We start from the raw sequence: 25,501 nt of genomic DNA on the forward strand, positions 1-25,501 counted from the left end.
ATAGTAAGCGCTTAACAAATACCATCATTATTTACCCCCATCCCCCTCTCTCTTTCTCTTTTCCCTCCATCGTTGCTCTTTCTCCCCTTCCCTCTCTTTCTTTTTCTCTTTTTTTCTCTACTTCTTTTTCCCTTTTCCTCTCTCTCTCCTCTTTCTCTCCCTCAGTGTGTATTAGGGAGAATCCTTGGAAAATATTTCTCCTTTTCCTTTTTCCACTGGATTCGCAAGAGGTTGAAGGAAAACCTAGAACGGGGAGGTGCCTGGGGTTTGTTGATCCACTGAGGTAGCCTGGATTTGATCCCTCCCTCAATGGGACTTCCTGTTTCTGCTCTTCAGGTTCAACATTAATCAATCAATTATATTTACTGAGTGCTTACGATGGGCAGAGCACTTGGGACAGTATACAATATAACGGCATGAAGCAGCATGGCCTAGTGGAAACAGAATATGTTGGGTAGTCAGATGACCTGGCTCCACCCCTTGTCTGCCTAGTGACCTTGGGCAAACCACTTTACTTCTCTGGGCCTCAGTTTCCTCATCTGTAAAATGGGGATTAAGACTCTAGCCCCTTGTGGGACATGGGCTGTGTCCAACTTGATTAGCTTGTATTTACCCCAGTGCTCAGTACGGTGCCTGGCACATAATAAGCGCTTAACAAATACCAGTAAAGAACCAAAAAAACAAGCAAAAGAAAACAGAGTGTTAGACACATTTCCTGCCCTCAGACACAGACACTAAAATAAATTATGGATATACCTAAGTTCTGCAGGACTGAGGGTAGGATGAATAAAGGGTAAAAATCCAAATGTAAGAGCAATAAAGGAGGGAGAGAGAGTAGGGGAAATAAGGGCTTAATTGGAGATGACCCCTTGGAGGAGATGTGCTTTTAATAGGACTTTGAAGGCGGGCAGTGTGATGGCCAGTTAGATATAAAGGGAGGGAGTGCCAGGCCAGAGGCAGGATATGGCTGAGATTAGCATTAGAGGAGCAAAATGTTTGGGCTGTGTTGTAAGATAAGAGGGGTGGGCTAATTGAGTGTTCAAGTCAGTAGTAAAGAGTTTCTGTTTGTTATTGAGGTGGAGGTTCTGATCCTCCAGTGAAGTACTGAATGTAGAGGGGAGAACCAGGTGCCAGGGACAGCAAGGAGGCTGATGCAGTAAAGGTGGGATAGGAAAAGTGCTCGGATCAGCATAGCAGCAATTTGGACGGAGAGGAAAGGTGGATTTTAGTGGTGTTATGAAGGTTCAACTGACCAATTTAATGATTGAATATGCGGGTTGAGTGAGAGATGAATTGAGAGCAATGCCAAAGTTATGAGCTTGGGAGACAGGGAGGATGGTGCTACTGTCTACAGTGATGGGAAATTCAGGGGGTGGGCAGGGTTTGAGTGGGAAGATGAGGAGTTCTGTTTTGGACAGCTTGAATTTGAGATACTAGTGGGACAGCCAATGAGAGTTGTCTTGAAGCCAGGAGGTAGTAAGAGACCGCAGAGAACGAGAGAGGTCAAGGCTGGAGATGGGATAAATTTGGGAATCATCCATGTAGAGATGGTGGTGGTAGTGAATGAGTTCTCCAAGGCAGTGGGCATAGATGAAGACTAGAAAGAGGCCCAGATCTGAGCCTTGAGGGACTCCCAAAGTTAGAGGTGGGAGGCAGAGAAGGAGCCCACAAAGAGACAAGATGAACAACAAAGAGAGATAGGAGGAGAACCAGGAGATGACAATGTCAGTGAAGTCAAATTTGGATAATGTTTCCAACAGAAAGGGGTGGCTCACAGTGCCAAAGGCAGCTGAGATGTAGAGGAGGACTAGGATGGAATAGAGGCCATTGGATTTGGCAAGAGAGACGTCTTGGTGACCTTTGAGGGCCCAGTTTCCATGGAGTGAAGGGGGCAGAAATAAGATTAGAAGGGGTCAAGGGGAGAATTGGAGGAAAGAAAGCGGAGGCAGTGGTTGTAGATGGCTCACTCAAGGAGGTTGGCAAGGAATTGTAGGAGGGAGGAAGGGTGATGCCTGAATGGAGCTTTGGGGTCAAGGAAGGGTTTTGTTAGGATAGGGAATACATGAGCATTTTTACGAGCAGTGGGGAGGAAGCCACTGGAGAGTGAGCAGTTGAAGACTGTGGTCAGGGAGGGAAGATTGGTAGGCGCAAGTGTTTTGGTAAGGTGCCATGGGATTAGGTCAGAGGTGCAGGTGGGTGGAGTCGATTTTGAGAGGAGGCCGGCGATCTCTTCTTGACATACTGCTGGGAAAGATAGGAGAGTCACAAAGGGGGCAGGAGGAGGGAGCCGCTGGAGAGGAGCAGGAAAAATTATAGGGAGATTATGCCTAATGGCTTTAATTTTCTCAATAAAGTGCTTAGGTCATTAGAGGCAAGAGATGCAAAGGTGAGGGGATGGGGGTTTGAGGAATGAGTTAAACTTCTGAAACAGCTAGCGTGAGCAGTGGTAAGGGAGTCATAACGATGGAGAAATAATGGTGTTGGAAAAGGCAGAACTAAAGCAGTCGAGGATGAATTTGAGATGGATGAGGTCAGCTGGTTCACAGGAACCGAGGGAGTGTACTGTGGGGGTGATCCAGGGCTGCGTCTTAGTGGTGTGAGACTGGTGGAGGGGCAGGGGAGTGAAGAATTTCAGTTCAGCAGAGAGGGTGGTGTTGAGGGCATCAATTGGTGCATCAAGAAAAGGCACTTTGTGTATAGAGAGCAAATGGGGCATGATGACTTTAGTAAATTGGTGCCGGGTCAAAAAACAGAGGTCTGTGTGGGGAAACAGATAGATTTTCAGGATGAGAGTGAACGGGAGAGAAGGAAGGTGAGGAGGTTGTGATCGGGTAGGATTTCAGAGTTGATGGGCATAGAGGTGTGTATGGTGACTAAAGATGATGAGGTCCAGTGTGTATCCAAGTTGGTGAGTGGGTGAGCGGAAATGGAGCAGGTCAGTTAAGTAACAGTACGTTAAGTCAGTTAAGTAACAAAATCCATGTGGATTTTGAAGTCCCCAAGGACCGATGTAGGGATGGAGAAAGAGAGAAGGAGTGTGAGAATGCTACTAACAATGAATGGGGCCTTATTCTGATGCCTAAGAAGGGGAAAGTATTGTCTGACTAAAAAACATGTGTTTCCCCCAACACTGGCTAACAGACTCTTGGGTTTCAGTGCAGACTTCCAAACCCGGGTGAATTTGCCTTTCCACTGAAGTCTGACACCTTGAGGATTAGCAATAGTGGCAGTCGTCATAGAGATGGGCAGATCAATCAGAACTGAGCCCACTTTTTTCATCAGAGTAGTCAGCATGGGAGAGGCAGAAACATTTGAGACGGCTTGAAGATGACTAGGGCCGGATGGTGCATGGGACTCTTAGTTTGTGGGCCAGTGAAAGTGAGTGGTTTTGAAGGGAACGTCTGTACACGAACAGATAAAAACAGACAGATGGGTCTGAACGCCTGACTGCCCCCAAAACTGGCCTCTCCTGAACAACTAGGGAAGGAAATTTCTCAATTCTCAGCCCAGCGTCAAGAAATTCCTCTTCCTCTTCATTTTCGGTAAAACTTTAATTCTCTTAGCCGCTTGGCCGCTGCCCAACAGAGAAAAACCAGGACTAGGGGAGAGCTGGATTTTAGCGTGTGCACCCACACAGACTTTAACACTCATACACACAAGCACAGAGACACACACATAACACAGAGAAGCATTCATATAGAATCCTCACACAAATGAAACAAAAGAGAGACACAGAAAAATTTACAAGAAAATACACACACACATACACACACACACACATACTCACACACATAGAAGCACTTATGGAAGCAGGGACATATATAGAAAGACAAACAGGGGTGCCTGTTTCCTTAGGAGCAGTTAACACAAACACAACAAAAGACAGAAAATGCCTATACATTAATTGATACAGTGAATTAATTAATAATACATTAATCATTACAGTCTTTCTTGCTTCAGTGCAAGAGTTGCACATGGGCAGGGAATCTGGGAGAGTTCAGATTCCCTGCCTTTCAACTCGGTTATTCTGAACTCTCCCAGTTGCTTAGTATAATGCTCGGCACTGGGTGAGAACTCAATAAATACCATTGATCCTTGAAAATACCATTAAGGAAAATCGGGTTGTTTTGGCCATTGTTTCAGTGGTAAAGCAGAAGTTAGAGATCAGATAGTTGGAAAACAATTGACAAAGTTTATCGGGAAGTTCTGCAGCCTTTAGCTTTCTGACTTTGAATTTCTGTGTGTATCCTATCCCTGACCCTCTCCTCCCCCAACCCCAACTTCGTGGTGGGAAGAGAGAGGGAGAATGAGTTAGGGGTAGGTGGGAAATCTCGGACCCCCTAGAGAAGGGGCTTGTAGAGGCAAAATGGGATAGGGGTCGGCTAGCTTCATCTCATAAGACTGGAAAATGGATGTAGACATATCTTCAGAGACAACTACGACAGTGAAAGTCAAACCTCAGAAAGGCAACTCTGATATTTTAGTTGTCAATACCTGCTGCCAATGATGATGTGAAATCAAATAATCATATTTATTGAGCCCTTACTATGTGCAGAGCACTGTACTCAGTGCTTGGGGAAATACAATATAACGAAGTTGTTCCCTGCCCACCCTGTGCTTACTGTCTAGCGGGAGAGACAGACATTAGTATAAATAAATAAATTATGGCTATGGACATAAATGCTGTGGGACTGAGTGAATAAAAGGTTGAAATCAAGTGCTAGGGTGATGCACAAGTGAGTGGGAGAAGAGGATATGAGGGCTTAGTCGGGGAAGACCTGTTGGAGGAGATGTGCTTTTAATGAGGTTTTGAAGGTGGGGAGGATGATTGTCTGTTGGATAGGAAGAGGGAGGGAGTTGCAGGCCAGAAGCAGGATGTAAGCGAGGGTCTGTGGTGAGATAGATGAAACTGAGGTACAGTGAGTAGGTTGGCTTTAGAGGAGTGAAATATATGCGTTGGATTGGAGTAAGAAGGCAGCGAGGTAAAGTAGGACAGGGCAAAGTGATCGAGTGCTTTAAAGCCGATGGTGAGGAGTTTCTGTTTGATGCAGAGGTGGGTGGACAAACATTGGAGGTTCTTGAGGAGTGGGGAAACATAGACTGAATGCTTTTGTGGAAGAATGATCCGGGCAGGAGAGTGAAGTGTGGACTGGAATGGGGAGAGACAGGAGGCAAGGGAGGTCAGTAAGGAGGCTGATGCAGTAATCAAAGTGGGATAAGTGGATGGATTCATTCATTCATTCAATCGTATTTATTGAGCACTTACTGTGTGCAGAGCACTGTACTAAGCACTTGGAAAGTACGGTTCAGCAACAAATGGAGACAATCCCTGCCCACAATGGGCTCAGAGTCTAGAAGGGTGGAGGCAGCCATCAAAACAAGTAAACAGGCATCAATAGCATCAAGTAAATAGAATTATAGCTATACAAACACATCAGTAATAAAATAGAATTATAAATATATATATATATACACATAAGGTTGTGGGGTGGGGAGGGGGTAGAGCAGAGGGAGGGAGTGGGGGCAGTGGGAGGGGAGTAGCAATTTGGATGGAGAGGAAAGGGTGGATTTTAGCAATGTTGTAAAGATTGAACTGACAGGATTTGGTGATAGATTGAATCTCTGGGATGAAGGAGAGAGAGGAGTAGAGGATAACACCATGGTTACAGGCTCGCGTGACAGGATGGATGCCGGTGTCATCTAGAGTGACAGGAAAGTCAGTGGGAGGATGGCCTTCCGTGGGAAGATAAGGAGTTCTGTTTTGGACATGTTGAGTGTGAGGTATCGGCAGGATATACAAGCAGTGATGTCATGAAGGCAGGAGGAAATATGAGACTGCAGAGAAGGAGCGAGATCAAGGCTGGAGATACAGATTTGGAATCGTCCGTATAGAGGACGAATGAATTCTCCAAGGGAGTGGGTGTAGATGGAGAATACAAGGGGACCCAGAACTGAGTCAGGAGGGGGCTCCCACAGTTAGAGGGTGGGAGGCAGAGGAGGAGCCCATGAAAAAGACTGAGAAGGAGTGGCCATAGAGATAGGAGGAGAACCAGGAGAGGACAGTGTCAGTGAAGCTGAGATTGGATGATGTTTCCAGAAGGCGGTGGACAACAGTGTTGAAGGCAGCTGAGAGGTCGAGGAGGATTAGGATGGAGTAGAGGCTGATGGAGAGAGGATCCAAGGAAATCCTTGGTGACTTAGGGCAGTTTTGGTGGAGTGAAAGAGAAAGAGAAAATATACCAATGAAGCTTCCTCATATGAACTCCAAGGCAAAAAAAAAATAGGTAACAGACAGAAAAATGAGTTTATGCTGCTGAAAGTAAAAAGTCAAAATGTAGAAGTTCTTAGGCCTTTGTTACAAGGTTGGTTCAGCCTCAGTGATGGAAGAAATGAAAGACAGACACTTTATCACTGAAGGAGAAATGTTCTGTAATCATATTACTGAGGAACTGCACGGTGGACCGAGCTGTCTAAAGACTCCTTCGTCTTACAAGGAAATGATACTATATTTTTCTATACACATCACCGTTTTCTTAACTGAAAAGAGATGCGTCTATGTAGAGAAGCTACTGTGTATCAGTAGCTGTCTATTCAATGAAGTTGTTAGGCTTTCTCTTTTCTTCTCTCTCTTGCGTTTTAATAGAGTCAAGTTATTTGGAGCCTCTATTGTTCCTGGAAGGTTTGAGATCCTTGAAGTTCTCTTTTAAAATCCTTCAATTTCCAAGGTGGCTAATTATGAAATTTGCGTCCCTGCAGTCGACCTTTAGCAAGAAGATTGTTTCCCTGAGCTAGAGCTAGAAAAATTATACCGTATTTGCTGGGGAAAGTAGTCAGTCTGAACATGGAAATCTTCATGGAAACAATGAAGATGTTTCAGGGAAGTAATGAGGTCTATTTCATGAGGTCGGAGAACAAATTATCGACATCGAAACAACCAAAGTCCAATTGTCCAAAACACGGAAATCCCTGAAGATTCCAGATATCAAAATCAGCTCAATGAATAGACCGGTTGTCATGGAAAGATGTGGAGGACATGGTGGAAAATCCAATTTTTGCTTTTGTTTTTCCAGACAATCAGATTTTGGGGGATGATTTGATTTTAATCATTTTATTTTTGAAGATTTGTGATGGAACTGGGTTTTTAAAAAATTTTCCTTACAAGTCCATGATTGAAGAGCCAGAATCTCTTCCTATTTTTTTGAACTATAGTTTTCTGTGGAATAATGAATGCAATAAAGATCTGGAAAAGTAGTAGGGCAGTATTAATTAACTTGAAACAGAAGAGTTACATAAGTCAATATATTTTAACAGTCCATTGCACAATTCACATCTTTAATTAAAATTTGAACATTTTGAGAATTTAATTAATATGATGAAATGCACTAGAAAGAGATTATCAAGTGGAAATGTGAGAAGCTTTTACAATTCATTGAAAACTGCAAAAACGAAACACTAGATGAATCAATGAAAGCTTACTTCTCTTCACAACCTAAATATAAATTTTTGTGGTATGCATAACTGTGGGAATAAATTCTATTGTTTTCATCCATTGGCTGAATACATTTCTAACCTATAAGTCATGTAATTTTTAAGGCAAGTATAAATGATCAATATTCCAGAATCATTTGATATCGATTGATAATGTATATTGCTTTTTTTTGTCTTACAGCAGATATCTGTCCCTATAAACCAGGGAAGGGATTTTTAACCTTAAACCTAGTTTCTCTCATTCTTTTCTAGGTTCTGGAAGATGTTTTTGGAGCAGGTCATTTTTGCCTTCATCTGTGGTTATACAAAAACTGTGTCTTTGTCCAGTTGGTCTAGCCCAACTTCAGTGGGGAAGAACCGTGGGATTTATTAAGACCTCCAACTGTACACTTTTCACTGCAGAATATATTTCAATTCTTTGGAGTTTGCCTGCTGTATAACAAAAAGTAAATGCTCCTTGTGTACCCCTTGTTCTAGTTAAATGGAAGAATAAGTTCTACTTGCATGGTTCTGTCAATATAGGTAAAAAGAGCAACCAGAGATAGTAAATTGAATAGATGTAGTTAGTGGTTCTATAAATGATCATTTTTCTTAGATACAAAATCCGATTTTAAAAATGACTTGTTTCTGAATGCCCTGTACGGTATTTGCTGAGCCGGAATGATTTGCAGGAAAAAAGAGTTTCCAATTTCTGTGAAGTACTGTGTGACATCTATGACATGATATCCCTACAGTTATTCTTGGTGGGTTTTTCTCGCTTGGTTTGAAACAGACATGCTTGTTCATCCCCAGCCTTTCTTTGTAGGAGTGAGTGGTTCATATTTATTTTTCATTTATCCATTCATGTCTTCCTCTTCAGGTGCAATCTAGCTCCTGTGGTGGAGTTTGCTGCCGATGTGGGAACTAAATCTGATTTTATTACCATGAATCCATCAGTTGTACAAAGAGCGTTTGGAGGCTTTCGGAATGAAAGTGACAGAGAAAAATTTGTGCATAGACTATCCATGCTGAATGACAGTGTCCTTTGGATCCCTGCTTTCATGGTCAAAGGCGGAGAGAAGCATGTGGAGTGGGTTAATGCCTTAATCCTTAAGAATAAATTGAAAGTGCGAACTGCCTATCCATCACTGAGACTTATTCATGCTGTCAGAGGGTAAGTGTCTGGAAAAGCCTGCTCTGTCCTTGGCACAATGGAACTCATAACTAAAAATTTTCCCCAGACAGGAAAACCCTTTAGTAAACTTTGAAAGGACTCTATATTTTGATTCTCTTTAAGCTGAAGTGCTCGTTCCATGAATTTAAATTTGCTTTGCTGTAAATGTATTTTTCTTTTCAGTCCTCTTCCTTTCTAAAGCACTAGGGTAAGCTCAAAACACTAGAGAAAGGGGAAATGGGAGTGTAGTAATCTTTCTCATTCCCTTGGGGCAAAATTTGGATGGCTGTGTTTTTACCTGCCCGTCTGAGAAAGAAGATGAGTTCCACCTACAATCAAGAGTCTTGTTGTTAGAAAACAAAAAATAGCTTCCAGCCGCTACTAAAAAGTCCAAAATACTAAGAGTATTGAAGAAGCAATTCAATGCCACCTGGAGGCAGAGTGAATGTATCCTGGCTGGACTGCTACATCTTAATGTGCTCCCAATCAATCAAGCAATAGTATTTATTAAGCATTTGCTGTGTGCAGAGTACTGTACTGATTGATTGGGAGAGAACAATTTTAATAGCGCGGCTCAGAGGAAAGACCAAGGGCTTGGGAATCAGAGGTCATGAGTTCTAATCCTGGTTCCGCCACTTGTCAGCCGTGTGACTTTGGGCAAGTCACTTAATTCTCTGTGCCTCCGTTACCTCATCTGTAAAATGGGGATTAAGACTGTGAGCCGCACATGGGACAACCTGATCACCTTGTAGCCCCTGCCCAGCGCTTAGAACAGTCTTCACACATAGTAAGCGCTTAACAAATACCATCATCATTATTATTATCAACAGACACATTCTGTGTCCACAGCGAACTTACAGTATAGAGGGGGAACTAGGCAAGCTCCTCTTCTTGGTTGAGAGTGGTTAAGAATCCTAAAACAACTTCTCAATTGTTTTAAGGTATTTGTTTAGCACTTACTGTGTGCCAGGCACTGTTCTAAGCTCTGGGGTAGGTATAAAATAATCAGGTTGGGCACAGTCCACGTCTCTCATAGGGCTCACAGTTTCAATCCCCATTTTACAAATGAGGTAACTGAGGCATAGAGAAGTGAAGTGATTTGCCCAAGGTCACCCAACGGACAAGAGGCAGAGCCGGGATTAGAACCCAGAGCCTTCTAACTCCCAGGCCTGTGCCAAGCTACTTTCCAAGCGCTTATAGTACAGTGTTGTGCACACAGTAAGTGCTCAATAGATACCATTGAGTGAAGTGAGTTAAGAATCAGCCTGTTGATACTTCTTTTTTCTTGGATGCTCACAAGAGGCCAATCAGGATTCATGGCTCTTCATTAGAACTCCAGGAGAAATGGAGCTGAGAGGGGTAATGATGACGAAGGTACTGTGGGAAGGAATTTCTAGGAGAGCCAGTAGGTCTGATTATTTCTAAACCGGTGTTGCTTGAGATAATATTACAATTGAAATGCCTGCTTTACTCTGAGTCAGTTCAGGCCGGATTCTGCCCTCGGAGCTATAAGATGATTCGTTGATGGGTTTCATTTTGTTTGCTTTCTCCCTCTCTGTCCAACTTCTGATACCTTTCCTTAGAGGAAAAAATGACTTTAATCACTGCTTTCCTTCGGACCATCTGAACCCAGTAACCACCTTGCTCGGGGGCTGGATTCTTTAACATGCTTATTTCTGAAATGTTTGATAGGATCTTCAGGTTCTGCTAAAAGAAGAAGGGGAAAAACATCTCTTTAAGGAAAAACAAATGATTTTGCAACATGAAAGTGAAACCGCAATTGATGTCAATCACATCTCGGACCTAATCGAGTGCAACTGCTGCATGAACTTGCAGTGGGTGTGGGCAAAGTTTTTCTCATGATGATTTTTCACTTTTATTAAGGTTCAGAGAAAAGCTTAGGGGACTCAGCCAGTCCTATGCATGCCTACATAGAGTTGACTTTGTCTAGAACAGCCCAGAGCGTTTTTCTTGGGGAATTACCTCAAGAGAAGACCCTTGGGTAAAATGTTTGGCTCTGATACTGATATGTTATATCCTGTCTGAGTGAAGAGTGATGAGGCCAGTGTGAGAAATAGCATGGCCTAGTGGAAATAGAACATGTCCGGGAGTCAGGAAACCTGCGTTCTAATCTCATTAATTCATTCATAAAATCGCATTTATTGAGGGCTTCTGTGTTCAGAGCACTCTACTAACCGCTTGGGAGAGTACAGTACAACGCTAAACAGACATATTCCCTGGACAACAATGAGTTTACAGTCAGGCGGGGTGGGAACAGACATTAATATAAATAAATAAATTACAGATATCGACAAAAGTGCTGTGGGGCTGGGACGGGGGTTGAACAAAGGGTGCAAGTCTGGGAGTTGCAGAAGGGAATGGGAGGAGAGGAAAGGGAGGCTTAGTCTGGGAAGCCCTCTTGGAGGAGATGCGCCCTCAATAAGCTTTTGAACGAGAGGAGAGTCACTGCCTGTCGGGTTTGAGGAGGGAGGGTGTTCCAGGTCAGAGGTAAAACGGTGAGGGGTGAGCTCAAGGCACAGAGAGAAGTTCAGCATTAGAAGAGCAAAATGGGCCCTCTGGGTTGTAGTAGGGAGAGAAACAAGGTGAGGTACGAGAGGGCAAGGTGACTGAGTGCTTTAAAGCCAATGGTGAAGAGCTTTTGTTTGATGTGGAGTTGGATGAGCAACCACTGGAGTTTCTTGAGGAGTGGAGAATCATGTCCTGAGTGTTTATGTAGAAAAGTGATCCGGGCAGCAGAGTGAAGTATGGACTGGAGTGAGGAGAGACAGGAGGCTGGAAGGCCAGCAAGGAGGCCGATGCATTAACGTGGTAGCCGCTCTGCCACTTACCTACACTGTGATCTTGGGCGAGTCATTTAACTTTTCTGTGCCTCAGTTTCCTCACCTGTGAAATAGCGATCAAATGCCTATTCTCCCTCCCTCCTAGACTGTGAGGCCCATATGGGACGGGGCTGTGCGCAATCTGATTAACTTGTATCTACTCCCATCCCTACTGCAGTGCTTGGTACATAATAAGCGCTTAACAAATAGGACAATAATAGTAATTATTAGTAAAACAAAGCTCCCCTAAGATTCAGACTCCAATTTCTTCCCTCAAACTTGACAGGCAACATAAAAATCCAAGCCCCAGTGCCACTAACTCATCCAAGTGGTCTTTGTGAACCTGCAAAGAGAGTTTGCCCTTCAGCCAATATTAGGCAAGGGCAGAGGTGCCGGATTTTCATTGTGCGAGTGAATGGGGAAGGGATTTTAGGGGTTTGAGGATTGGGAAGGGAGATTGTTAACTCCAACTCTATTATCTTGTGCTCTCCCAAATGTTTAATGCAGTGTTCTGCACACACAGTAAATGCTTAATAAATACAATTTATTATTTATTCACTTGTCATTCATATTATTTGTTAAGCACTTACTTTGTGTCAAACACTGTTCTAAGGTCTGGGGTAGATAAGAGTGAATTAGGTAGGACACAGTCCCTGTCCAGAATGGGGTTTACAGTCTAAGTAGGAGGGAAAAGAGGAAAACCGAGGCACGGAGAAGTGAAATGACTTGCCCAAGGTCACGCAGCAAGCATTTGTCAGAGTTGGGATTAGAACCCAGGTCTTCTAACTCCCAGGTCCGTGCTCTTTCTACTAGACCATGCTGCTTCTCCATTTATAGACTGTCAGACTTCAAAGAGATTATAGATCAGAAAACCACCACTTTGGGTATTTTCAGTCTGACTGGAAACTCTCAGGTCTTGTCAGGTGAGTATGTGTGGGAGTTAAGGTCAGAAAACTGTGGGGCCCTTCACCCTCCACCACCCCAGAGGAGTTTGCTTCCAGGGGCTTGGAGGGGATGTCTTCTCTGTTTTTTCCTCCCACAGATTTTGCCAATGTTTTCCTCTCCAATTGTAACCATGGAACAAAGTCAATTATTATCCCTGGACATGCATCATGTATTTTTGGTCTTTTCTAAGCCGATAGTTCTTAATGGTATTTGTTAAGCATTTACTGTGTGCCAGGAACTGTACTAAGCACTGGATTGGATGCATGTACATCAGGTTGGACACAATCCCTGTCCCAGGTGGGACTCACAGTCTCAATTCCCATTTTACAGATGAGTTAACTCAGGCCCAGAGAAATGGAGTGACTTGCCCCAGATCACACAGGAGACAAGAGGCTGAGCTGGGATTAGAACCCAGGCCCTTCTGACTTCCAGGTCCATGCTCTATCCACTAGGACTCACTCCTTGTGTGGGGAAACTGGTTCACAGGTTGTTCCTGAGTCTTAAACCTGTCAAGCACTCCCACGGAAAGACTGAGTTTGTCATTTCTAGAAAGCTTGCGGTTGAGTTAGTCAATCGTGTTTACTGAGCCCTTACTGTGTGCAGAGCACTGTACTAAACACTTGAGAGAATACAGTGCAACAATATAATAGACATATGAGCTTGCAGTCTAGAGGGTGAGACAGACATTAATATAAATGACTGAAATTACAGCTATGTACCTAAGCGCTGTGGGGCCAGTAAGGGGGATGAACTTGTTTTGTTGTCTGTCTCCCCCCTTCTAGGCTGTGAGCTCGTTGTGGGCAGGGATTGTCTCTGTTGCTGAATTGTACTTTCCAAGCACTTAGTACAGTGCTCTGCACACAGTAAGTGCTCAATAAATACAATTGAATAAATGAATGAATAAAAGGAGCAAGTCAAGGCATCACAGAAGAGAAGAGGAAAGGAGGGCTTCTTCAGGGAAGGCCTCTTGGAAGAGCTATGCCATTAATAAGGCTTTGAAGGGAGGAGGGTAACTGTCTGTCAGATATAATGATGATAGTGTTTAAGCGCTTACTATGTACGAAGCACTGTTCTAAGCACTGGAAGGAGAGCATTTCAGGACAGGCAGGACGTGCACAAGAGATAGGCGGCGAGATAGATGAGATCAGCGTACAGTGAGAAAGCTGGCATTAGAGAAGCGAAGTGTGCAGGCTGGGTTAGAGTAGGAGACTAGTGAGGTGAGACATGAGAGGGCGAGGTGATTGAGTGCTTTAAAGCCGAGTTTGAGGAGTTTCTGTTTTATGCAAAAGTGGGTGGGCAACCACTGGAGGGTCCTGAGGAGTTGACCAGAGCATCCCGTGGGGTCACTTCTTCACACTCTAAAAGGAGCAGCTCAGCCTTGCAGCTTCTGGCTTAGTGGCTAGAGCACAGACCTGGGAGTCAGAAGATCATGCGTCCTAATCCTGCCTCTGCCACAGTGTGGCCTTGGGCAAGTCACTTCACTTCTGTGCCTCAGTTCCCTTATCTGTGAAATGGGGATGGAGACTGTGAGTTCCATCTGGGACAGGGACTGTGTCCAACCCGATTTGCTTGTCCCCATCCCAGTACTTAATACAGTGCCTCGTACATGGTAAGTGCTTAACAAATACTATTATCATTATTATTATTATGGGCCCCAGGCCTGTCTTCTGAGCAATTCAGCTTCCTCCCTGCCATAGATACGCAGCCAGAGGAATGGTTACAAAGCTGTGGATTTACAAAGCCCGTGGTGATAGCATCCCAAATCTCTGGCGCCGTTAAAGCAGGATGGAAAAATCATTCAGGTGGTAAAGATGAAAGGCAGCTCCAATTTTAATTCGGGTGAAACCGAGGCCAAAAAAGGTGATGTGAGTCACCAATGAAATGGAAGAGAAGTGTAATTTGAAAGAAAGGGTAACTACTGGAGTCTTGTTCTTTATTTAAGTACCTAATTTACTCCTGATGGGTTAACTTCTGACAGTACAGTGCGACAGGTTCATGTGGGCCTTTTTTCCTGCAGGACTGCGACCTGTTGTACTGTGTTCTCCCAGAAGCAGCATGGCCTAGTGGATAGAGCACGGGCCTGGGAGTCAGGAGGTCATGCGTTCTAATCCTGGCTCCGCTACTTGTCTGCTGTATGGCCTTGGGCAAGTCACCTCTCTGTGATTCAGTTCCCTCAACTGTAAAATGAAGATTAAAGACTGTGAGCCCTTTGTGGTATAGGGACTGTGTCCAACCTGATTTGCTTGTATCCACCCCAGCGCTCAGTACAGTGACTGGTACATAGTAAGCCTTTAACAAATACCACAGTTATTATTATTACAGTGTTCTGTCCACAGTCAGTGCTCAATAAATACCAATGATTGGGCAAAGGAGGACGTGGAGAAAGAGAACAAATTCTGAAGTGTGGAAAAGAGAAATGAAGGGAAAGTGGTTTCTACATGAGCTGTTTGCCTCTTTCTGTCCCATGTGATCTTTAGCAAAGCCCCTAAGCTCTGGTGTCAGGAACCAACTTCATTAGGGTTTCTTTTTTTGTCTCTCCTTCCCTCTTCACTCCTCCCACACTATTATCACGAGAAGTATTCAATCAGTGGTATTTATTGAGCTCGTACTGTGTGCAGAGCCCTGCACTAAGCACTTGGGAGAGTTCAATACAACAGATTTGGTAGAATTATTATTACATTATTAAGCACTTAGTATGTGTCATGCACTGTTCTAAGCGCTGGGGTAGATACAAATTAATCAGGCTGGACCTAATCTCTGTCTCACATGGGGCTTCCAGTCTAAATAGTAGGGAGAACAGGGATTCAATCCCACAGCAATCTCTTGGTCCGTAAACAGGCACAGATGTGTAGAAATCTGGATTCCAGTGCTTCAGATGTGGGAGGACTTTGGAAGTTGCTCTTTAGTGATGAGAAAGGCTCTTTTTGTGGCAGGGAGAGGAGGTTGGGAGTCAGAGGACCTGGGTTCTAATCCAGGCTCTGCCACATGACTGTTATGTGACTCTGGGCAAGTCACTTCATTTCTCTGGACCTCAGTTACCTCCTCTGTAAAATGAGGGTGAAGACTGTGAGCCCTATGAAGGACGGGTGCTGTGTCCAATCCGATTATCTTGTGTCTATCCCAGAATTTAGTTTAGTGCCTGGCATATAGTAAGCCCTTCATAAATACTATTTAAAAAAAAAAGAAAAAGAGAAAAATGGGGCACAGATTGGGAAGGATGGCCCGAGAACAACCTTTCTTCTAGCCGGTTGTGGGCAGAGAACGTGTCAGCCAACTCTGTTGTATTTTTCTGTCCTGAGCTCTTAGTACAGTGCTCTGTAAACAGTAAGTGCTCAATAAAGGAGATAAGCAATGTGGCGTAGTGGACAGAGTACAGGCCTGAAAGTCAGAAAGACCTGGGTTCTAATCCCAGCTCCTCCATATGCCTACCATATGACCTTGAGCAAGTCACTTTGGAAAGAGCCTGGACTTCGGAGTCAGAGGTCATGGCTTCGACTCCCGGCTCTGCCACCTGTCAGCTGTGTGACTGTGGGCAAGTCACTTAACTTCTCTGTGCCTCAGTTACCTCATCTGTAAAATGGGGATTAACTGTGAGCCTCACGTGGGACAAGCGGATTATCCTGTATCTACCCCAGCGCTTAGAACAGTGCTCTGCACATAGTAAGCGCTTAACAAATACCAACGTTAAATACCAACGTTCTCTGGACCTCAGTTACCTCATTTATAAAATGGGGATTGAGACCGTGAGTCCCATGTAGGACAGGGACTGTGTCCAACCTGACTGACTTGTACCTATCCCAGGGCTTAGAACAGTGCTTGGCACAAAGTAAGTGCTTAACAAGTACCATAATTATCATTATTATTATTAAATACGATTGACCGATTGACCTGAGTCCACGTCGAGCAGAATAATGAAAAACCAGAAGCTTTATTCTCTGGCCTCGCTGGCGAACGTCCATCTTCTCAGCCTGTCTCCCAAAGCTCTCAGGGCAAATGCAACAAAGGGAAAACGAGTGGATCAATGAGGATCTCAAGCACTTTTGGATAAGAAACCGTGAAAACCATCCAGAAATAAAGAACCTCCTTTGAAGCAGCAGTGTGTATGCCTTATCCGACGCGTTCGGGAACTATCCCCGCTGCTTAGAGTTTCCCAGCACTTCAATCTGCCACCTTTCACGCTGAGTATTACAACTGCTGCTTCGCCTCCATATGTAGGCGGTTGGGAGTTACATGAGATTCTGATGATAAGACTAACCGTCACTGAAGTCATAAGGGTTCCTTATTGACTAATAAACTCCAGTTGTTTCTTGTTAGTGTCTTGAAACCCATCCAAAATCAGATTAACTAAATCTAGAGGAGACATGCGTAAGTCTGAGCTGAAGGGATGATGTAAAAAGATCCCCCCAAAAGAGAAACCTGGATCTGAAAGGATAATCTCATGGTGACAGTTGAGTTGCATTGTGTCCTATTTAACAGGCTACGGAAGTGCCTTCAACTAGCTTGGTAGGACAGATAATCAACAAAGCAGTGTGGCCCAGTGGAAAGAACATGGGCCTGAGAGTCAGATGACCTGAATTCTAATCCCAGCTCCAGCTTGCCTTTTTTTGTGTGACCTTGGGTAAGTCATTTAACATTTTTGTGCCTCAGTTTCCTCCCTGAGAATGAGAATGCAATACTTGGTTCTCCCACCTACTTAGGGTGTGAGCCTCATGTGGGACAGGGACTGTCTGACCTGATTATCTTGTATCTACCCCAGCACTCTGTGACACATAGTAAGCACTTAAATGTCACATATTATTATTGTTGTTGTGTTGTGGTTGTTCTTGTTGCTGTTCTGTTGTTGCTTCGTTGTTGTTGTTGCTGTTCTCATCAATGAGCAGTTAATGGGAGAAAGGCCTTTTGGCCCCACTGATATTTTTTTCTCCATTTTATTTGATAAGGAAGGACCTTAATCGTGATTTCCAGTGACTTTGTTAGATGTGCAAACCCAAGCCTCAAGTTGATCAAGTGGGATTATCCTTTACAAATAACTTTTAGTTGAATGGTTATAAAAGAAAAAAAAACTCAAGAGGAATATTAGCCCCATAATACTCCCCGTGGAACATTTCAATTACAGCCCAGAGCTTATAGATTTCACAAATGCTAACCTAAAGCATAGAGGCCTTGGGAAATATGTGACTGAGTCGTCATCTTAATGTCTAGGGACCAATTTCACATCTGCTTTCTATCTCAGTTCTTGGTTCACAGAAATTACCCAGTTTCTTTTTTTAATTTTGTTAATGGCCTGTATAACCCATGTTTCAAGAACTATCCATAGAACCTCTTGGAAGAGGAGATGGATAGGGGTGGGGGAAGAGTGAGCACAACACAATTATTATCTTCCTTAGCAAGCCTCCTAGAATAAAAATTTAATATGGCATCATATTATAACTGAGGATGCACATAGAAGATTTGACTAGAATCATTTTTTAAAAATCATTTTTTAGGAAATGGAAGATTTTAAGAATGATTTAAATATAGGATCTTTTTAGCATAATTCTGGCAAGAATTTTAAAGTGTTTACATTTCAATCTGATTTTTGTCAATTTGAATGAATTGTTTAACCTATTTCTCATTCCTATTTTTGGCAGACATAATCTTATGTTTTTGAGATGCCAGAAAGTAATAATCCATCCATATTTTTACCGTACTGCATGGGATATATTTTAATTGCTTTGTTCTCTCTTTCCGTGTCATTTAATAACATCTAATATTTTCATGTAAACAGACATTGAAATGAAAGGATTGATATTTTGCAATTATGAAGAAGGTCAACACTAGGAATTCATCTCTTCAGTCGAAGGGTAGACTTTATTAAATATTGTATTTTCCAAAGTCACTGCCAAGAAAGGTAATTGTCCTGTAATCCCACAAGTAAATTGTAGTTTTAAAACATGCTTTCTGATGGATTAATCTCTTTGATATACAAATTTAAGTTTTTGAGGCAGAGCCTCTGACGGGGAACTGAAAAGTCATTCTTTCATTTAGTGGTATTTGTTGAGTGCTTACTGTGTGCCAAACACTGTACTAAGTGCTTGGGACAGTACCATATAACAATAAGCAGATACATTCCCTGCCCACAGTGCGCTTCCAGTCTAGAGTAATTTTGGTTAGTATTGGGCTAGAGCATTGGTGGAGTTGCTATTTTTTCTTGGGGCCATATTGACCTGGAGATGCTAAAATTGAGCTAGATTCCAGCCTTATGGCATGGGAGAGCTAGTCTTCTAGCTGGAACATCTGTAGTTTGATCCACTGTGCTCCTTGATCAAACCAGATCTTCCAGTAATCCTCAAACCGGAGACTGGCATAAACCCCCATAACGTATATCTGATAGAGAAACTCTCTTTCAACGAGATTAGCCCAAACCAAGATGGCACCAGTTCATATGACGTAATATTATCGATATTAATTATTTATCGAGCCCACTGTGTCCAAATCACTGAACAGGGCACTTAGTTAGAGTGCACAGTCTCTTCCCTCAAGAAGCTTGCAATCCTCTGGGGAGACAAGCACTAAATGGATACAGAGAGGAGGAAGGAGAGAATAAAAGGATGGATGTGTGAATGTGTTAAGTGCTAAATAGTAGAGCTTGAAAGGACTAGGTAATATCTAGACTGTGAGCCCGTTTTGGCAGGGATTGTCTCTATTTGTTGCTGAATTGTACTTTCCAAGTGCTTAGTACAGTGTTCTGCCCACAGTAAGCTCTCAATAATTGCAATTGAATATCTCTAGTCTTTGCTCAAAACTCTGAGATGCACAGTAGAAGCACAATATTATGTTCCTTTAAAAAAAGAAAAAATACCTATATTTTACCACAAGTAGCATTTTTGCAAATGTTTCTGTACTTCTCGAGGGCTTATTGCAGTGTCTGGAACCTAATCAAAGGTAAAGGTTGAGTGTTTACTGTGGGCAGAACACCATACAAAGAGCTTGGGAGAGTACAGTATAACAGAGTTGGTAGACACATTCCCTGCCTACATTGAGTAAACAGTCTAAGCCCAATATGATTAGCTCAGTAAATACTATCAATTTGATGAATCAAATGATGGATATTTGCTATTACTATTTTAATTATTTTATTTTAAAATGGTATTTGTTAAACCATTGCCTAACATTGTCCTATTACTAATAATAATGATGGTATTTGTTAAGTGCTTACTATGTGCCGAGCACTGTTCTAAGCGCTGAGCACTGTTCTAATTGCTGTGGTAAGTGCTGCGTGGATACAAGATAACCAAACCAGACACAGTCCTTGTCCCACATGAGCCTCCCAATTTAAGAGTCTTAGATACCTCTTTGATTTGTGGTTCACGATATTAGAACACCCGTGACATTTCTCTCCTCTTTTTATCCCTTTAACTTTCTGAATATTTAGTCATTACAGGGGAAAAAATGTAAAATTTCTTTAGGATAGCCAGTCCAAATGCCAGTGTCATTATCCTGTCCTCAGTGATAGGTAAAAAATCTCCTCTTGGCAATAATTGTCAGTGAATTCTTGGCTAACATCTTCACCAAACTGCCACTGAGGTCTCGATACTCTGCTCAGAACCCGTTGAGGGTTCAACGAACAAGGAAACGAAAGTGTCCATTATTTCCTCTCTGCTCACAAATATATCAGAACGTATTGCTCCAATATGCCACCCTCTCCCTCTACATTTTAAGTAGAAAACTTTATGACTTCCAGTGGGAATAATATTATTCCCAACTAAATTGTTCAAAAAAGAAATTCCCCTTTAGCCATTTTTTAAGTACTGGTGCTCTTTGAGGTGTCGGGGGAGAACTCTGTCTAGGGCTTGTAAGCATCTTGATGATGGGAAAGTGTCCTTTGCTTCCAGTGTTCTCCTCCAAGAACTATGTGCTAAACACTGTATTAAGCGTTGAGCACTGTGGGTGACTCTGGAGGTGGATTCAACTCCAATCAATCCATTAATCAGTGCAGTTTATTTATTGAGTACCTACTATGTGCATCACACTTTTTCAAGCATCGTATTAAGCGCTGATGTTCCCATTTATCTGAAAGAACAAGTCTCACAGGGGGCTCACAGTCTTAATCCCCATTTTACAGATGATGTAACTGAGACCCAGAGAAATGAAGCGACTTGCCTAGGTTCATACAGCAGAGAAGTGTTGGAGCCGGGATTAGAACCCAGGTCCTTCTGACTCCCAGGCCTGGGTTCTATCCACTAGGCCACGCTGCTTCTCATCAGGGTCTATCAGGTCATCAGGTTGTCTATCAGGTCTTATCAGGTATACTCTCCCACGAGCTTAGTACGTGCTCTGCACACAGTAAGCGTTCAATGAATGCCACTGACTGATTGAGATGGTTTCTTCCTAATTGATAAATTTTCAAAATTAAGATGAAATTAAATTGAATTAAAATCAATCACACTTCTTGAGCACTTATTGGGTGCAGAGCACCATACAAAGTGCTTGGGAGAGTACAGTGTAACAGAGTTGGGAGACACATTCCCTGCCCACAGTGAGTAAACAGTCTAATTAAAGGTTGCTGAAAAGATTTTCCGGGGACTTGAACCTGTAGCGGCCCTGTTTGGCATTAACCTTTTTGTGCTTCAAGACATATGTGAGGGCAGAACTTGGCTTAAAGAGTATAAATGAAGGGCATAATAGTTTGAAATCAATTTCCTTCCAGTCCTGATCTCCTTTACTGCTTCTTACTAGTGATCATTCCGACAGTCTTCAGAAAAATAGTGCGTTTGACAGCTCCCTACTCATAAAAGTGACTTTCCGCAGGAATCAGCATGGAGATTCAGTGTGCAAATCCTTCCTTTTTACGTGTTTCTCCTGGAACATATGCTTAAGCAGAACCCACGGCAGATGTGACATTAATCAGTTGGATATTTTTGCTAGAAACAATTAACACATAACTAAATAATTAAAGTGTTTTATGCAAACACCTTCCTAATGCACAGACCATGATGTGCCTATCACCTCAAAGAATAATCCACTTGCAGTTTCCCATCAAGAGTCTTCTACTACTCGATTCTCCATCAAGCAGAAAGAATACCAATAAAATTTCACCATCCCCTTTCCTCTTTCCCCACAGATGTTGCCTGCTCTCCCTTCATCCTAGACCAGTCTGGCTACAGTCTCCAGGCGTGGCAGTCTTTTAATTTTTTTATGGAATTCCTTAAGTGCTTACTATGTGCCAGGCAATAATCAATCAATCAGTTGAATTTATGGAGTGCTTAGTAATGTGCAGAGAGCGGTGCCCTAAGTGCTTGGGAGAAAACAATACAGCAGAATAAACAAACATGTTCCCTGCCCATGACGAGCGTACAGTCTAGAGCAGGAGACAGGTATTAATCTGAATAAATAATTTGTAATATAGAATTCTAAGCACTGGGGTAATTACACTAAACGGTTTGGAACTGCCACTAACCTGGCTCGGGGAATCTCAGACGCTACCCACGCTTGTTATCTAGATATAAAAGTAATTCAATGATAATTTATAATTGTGGTGTTTGTTAAGTGTTTATGCCAGGCACTACTCTAAGCATTGGGGAAGATACAAAGTGATCTGGTGGATACAGTCCATGTCTCACAGGATGATGATGATGTTGGTATTTGTTAAACACTTACTATGTGCAGAGCACTGTTCTAAGCGCTGGGGTAGACACAAGGGAATCAGGTTGTCCCACGTGGGGCTCACAGTCTTAATCCCCATTTTACAGATAATAATAATAATGTTGGTATTTGTTAAGCGCTTACCATGTGCAGAGCACTATTCTAAGCGCTGGGGTAGACACAGGGGAATCAGGTTGTCCCAGGTGGGGCTCACATTCATAATCCCCATTTTACAGATGAGGTAACTGAGGCCCAGAGAAGTGAAGTGACTTGCCCACAGTCACACAGCTGACAAGGGGCAGAGCTGGGATTCGAACTCATGACCCCTGACTCCAAAGGTAACTGAGGCACAGAGAAGTGAAGTGACTTGCCCAAAGTCACACAGCTGACAAGTGGCAGAGCCGGGATTCAAACCCATGATCTCTGACTCCAAAGCCCGTGCTCTTTCCACTGAGCCACTCTGCTTCTCATGATGCAGGATGATGATGATGGTATTTGTTACGCGCTTACTATGTGCCAAGCACTGTTCTAAACGCTGGGGTAGATACAAGGTCATCAGGTTGTCCCAAGTGGGGTTTACAGTCTCAATCCCCATTTTACAGATGAGGAAGCTTTTACGGATGAGGACGATGAGGTGGATGGGCAACCACTAGAAGTTCTTGAGGAGAGGGGAAACGGGGTCTGAACTTTTTTTAGAAAAATGATGCGTACAGCAGAGTGAAGTATGGTTTGGAGTGGGGAGATACAGTGCCGATGCCATGATCAAGGCAGGATAGGATGTTTGGAGGATTAACATGGTAGCAGTTTGGATGGAGAGGAAAGGGCAGATTTTAATGATGTTGTGAAGTTGTCTAATGGTGAAGCACATAAGGGTCTGACTGCATTTTGCTTGATTATAATTCTCCCGTCAGGTAGCAAAGTGAGGAAATGAGAAACAGTATGGCCTAGTGGTAAGGGCACGGGTGTGAAAGTCAGAGGACTTGGATTCTAATCCTGGCTCCACTACTCGTCTGCCAGGTGACCTTGGGCAAGTCACCTAACTTTTTTCTTTTTAAATGGTTTTTGTTAAACTATTACTATGTTCCAGACTGTACTAAAAAGCTGGCATAGTTACGGGTTAATCAGGTTGGGCACCGCCCCTGTCCCATTTGGGGCTTACAGTGTTAACCCCCATTTTATAGATGAGGTAACTGAGGCACAGAGAAGCGAAGTGACTGTGCCCAAGGTCACACAACAGACAAGTGGCAGAGCTGGGGTTAGAATCCAGGTCCTCTGACTCCCAGGCCTGTGCTCTATCCACTAGCCAGCATTGCTTCTCTGTTCCTCAGTTACTTCATCTGTAAAATGGGGATTAAGACTGTGAGTCCTATCTGGGACGGGGACTATGCCTAACTCATTATCTTGTATCTACCACGGCTCTTAGTACCGTGCCTGGCTTGTAGTAATTCCTTAACAAATACCATTTAAAAAAAAAAAATCAAAGGTCTGAGAGACAGTAGTCAACAAAACAATCTTTGAATAAACATTGACTTCCAAATCCAGTCAGATCCCATTTCTTAGTCCCTAATTTAAGTTTAAGCATAATAAGGCTTTAAGTGACTGAGATTGATGATGTTTGGTGTCAATGGTTTTCAACACTGGAGATGTGAATTTGTTGATGAAGGGACTTTTCGATTTAGACAGTTTATCATTCCCCCTATCATTACTTGCTGCCTGCTGTTGTTTCTCAAAACTGGGATGACAGGTAGAGTGCTAGCAAATCTTCAAGCAGAATATTTGGCCTATTGTGCAGAGAGCACTCAATAAAGCAATCAATTGATGGATTGATTGAACTGTAGCTGCTGCCTTTCTATAAGCATTTAAGTGATGCAAAAATCAACCCCCAAATTGGAAAATTTTACCATTTACGAAGTAGATCACCTAAAAGTACAAAAGAAGAATTATTCCCCACCCCCCACCCACCCACCCCCAGCTTTTTAGTTGAAATCTGCAGTTGTGCATCAGGATTCTTTCCGGGAAGGAAGATTGAGTATTTTATTTTAAATCGCAAAGCTGAACACGTCAAGGAGTCAGAGAAGCAAAAGCCACTAATGAAGCACATTCTATAACTTGGTATTCCATAGGTCGGCTGCAAATACAGTCGACTGAGTGATGACGCAACCTGGTCTGACTTGCATCTCGATGTGTTGAAGGCAAATCAATCAATCAGTGAATTTATTGAGCGCATACTGCCTGCAGAGCACTGTACTAAGTAAGCCCTTGGGAAAGTATGATATAATAGAGTTGGTAGACATGATCCTTGCCCACGGGTAGTTTACAGACTACAGTACTGTACAGTCTTAGGGAAAGGCTCTATCAGCAGAGATTTGCACTTTCCAGCCCTGCTTCAGGAAGTCAGAGGGTCTGGGTTCTAATCCCAGATCTGCCAAATGCCTGCTGTGTCATTCTGGGCAAGTCCCTTGACTTTGTGCTTCAGTTTCCTCATCTGTTCTTCTTGCTACTGCTACTGTGAGTCCTATATTCAATCAAATTTATTAAGTGCGTACTGTATATGCAAAGCACTGTACTAAGTGCATATGGAACAGGGACTGCGTCCAACCTTATATCTGCCAGCACTTAATACAGTGCTTGGCACATAGTATTTCACAAATATGATTATTATTATTTTTAAGTGCTTACTGTATGCCCAGCACCCTTCTCAGCACTGGGATGGATACAAGACACTCAGGTTGAACACAGTCCTTATCCCAAATGGGGCTCACAGTCTAAATAGGAGGGATTATATATATGTATATGCTATTTATTGATATTATTGTCTGTCTCCCTCTCTAGACTTTAAGCTTGTTGTGGGCAGGGGACGTGTTATTGATTGTACACTCCTCGTGGACAGGGTCTGTGTCTACCAACTCTCTTGTGCTGTACTCTCCCAAGCACTTGAGAAGCAGCGTGGCTCAGTGGAAAGAGCATGGGCTTGGGAGTCAGAGGTCATGGGTTTGAATCCCGACCCTGCCACTTGTCAGCTGTGTGGCTGTGGGCAAGTCACTTAACTTCTCTGTGCCTCCGTTCCCTCATCTGTAAAATGGGGATTAAGACTGTGAGCCTCACGTGGGACAACCTGATGACCCTGCATCTACCCCAGCGCTTAGAACAGTGCTCTGCACCTAGTAAGCGCTTAACAAATACCAACATTATTATTATTATTGTTATAATGTACTCTCCCAAGAGCTTAGTGTAGTACTCTGCACACAGAATGTACTCAATAAATACGATCGAAAATGAATGAATGAATGAAAGGGAGAACTCGTAGTGAATTGCCATTTTACAGTTGAGGAAACCGAAGCTCAGAGAAGTCAAGTGACTTGCCCAAAGTCACACAGCAGGCAAATGTTAGAGCTGGCATTAGAACCCAGATCTAATCAAGCAGTGGCTTAACAAATACCACAATTATTAT

At 43.1% G+C, this 25,501-nt stretch overlaps 1 protein-coding gene across 1 annotated transcript in view; it reads left to right on the top strand.

The window, feature by feature from the left end:
* Positions 1–25,501, top strand: part of ST8SIA4 (ST8 alpha-N-acetyl-neuraminide alpha-2,8-sialyltransferase 4) — a 132,231-nt gene that overhangs the window by 65,805 nt on the left and 40,925 nt on the right. The window contains exon 5 of the mRNA XM_029065222.2: positions 8,348–8,641. Within this exon, the coding sequence (XP_028921055.1) occupies positions 8,348–8,641 (294 nt within the window). The remainder of the gene's footprint in view (positions 1–8,347; positions 8,642–25,501) is intronic.

The sequence above is a fragment of the Ornithorhynchus anatinus genome, chromosome 1, assembly GCF_004115215.2.
Source record: "Ornithorhynchus anatinus isolate Pmale09 chromosome 1, mOrnAna1.pri.v4, whole genome shotgun sequence".
Taxonomy (NCBI): Eukaryota; Metazoa; Chordata; class Mammalia; order Monotremata; family Ornithorhynchidae; genus Ornithorhynchus; species Ornithorhynchus anatinus.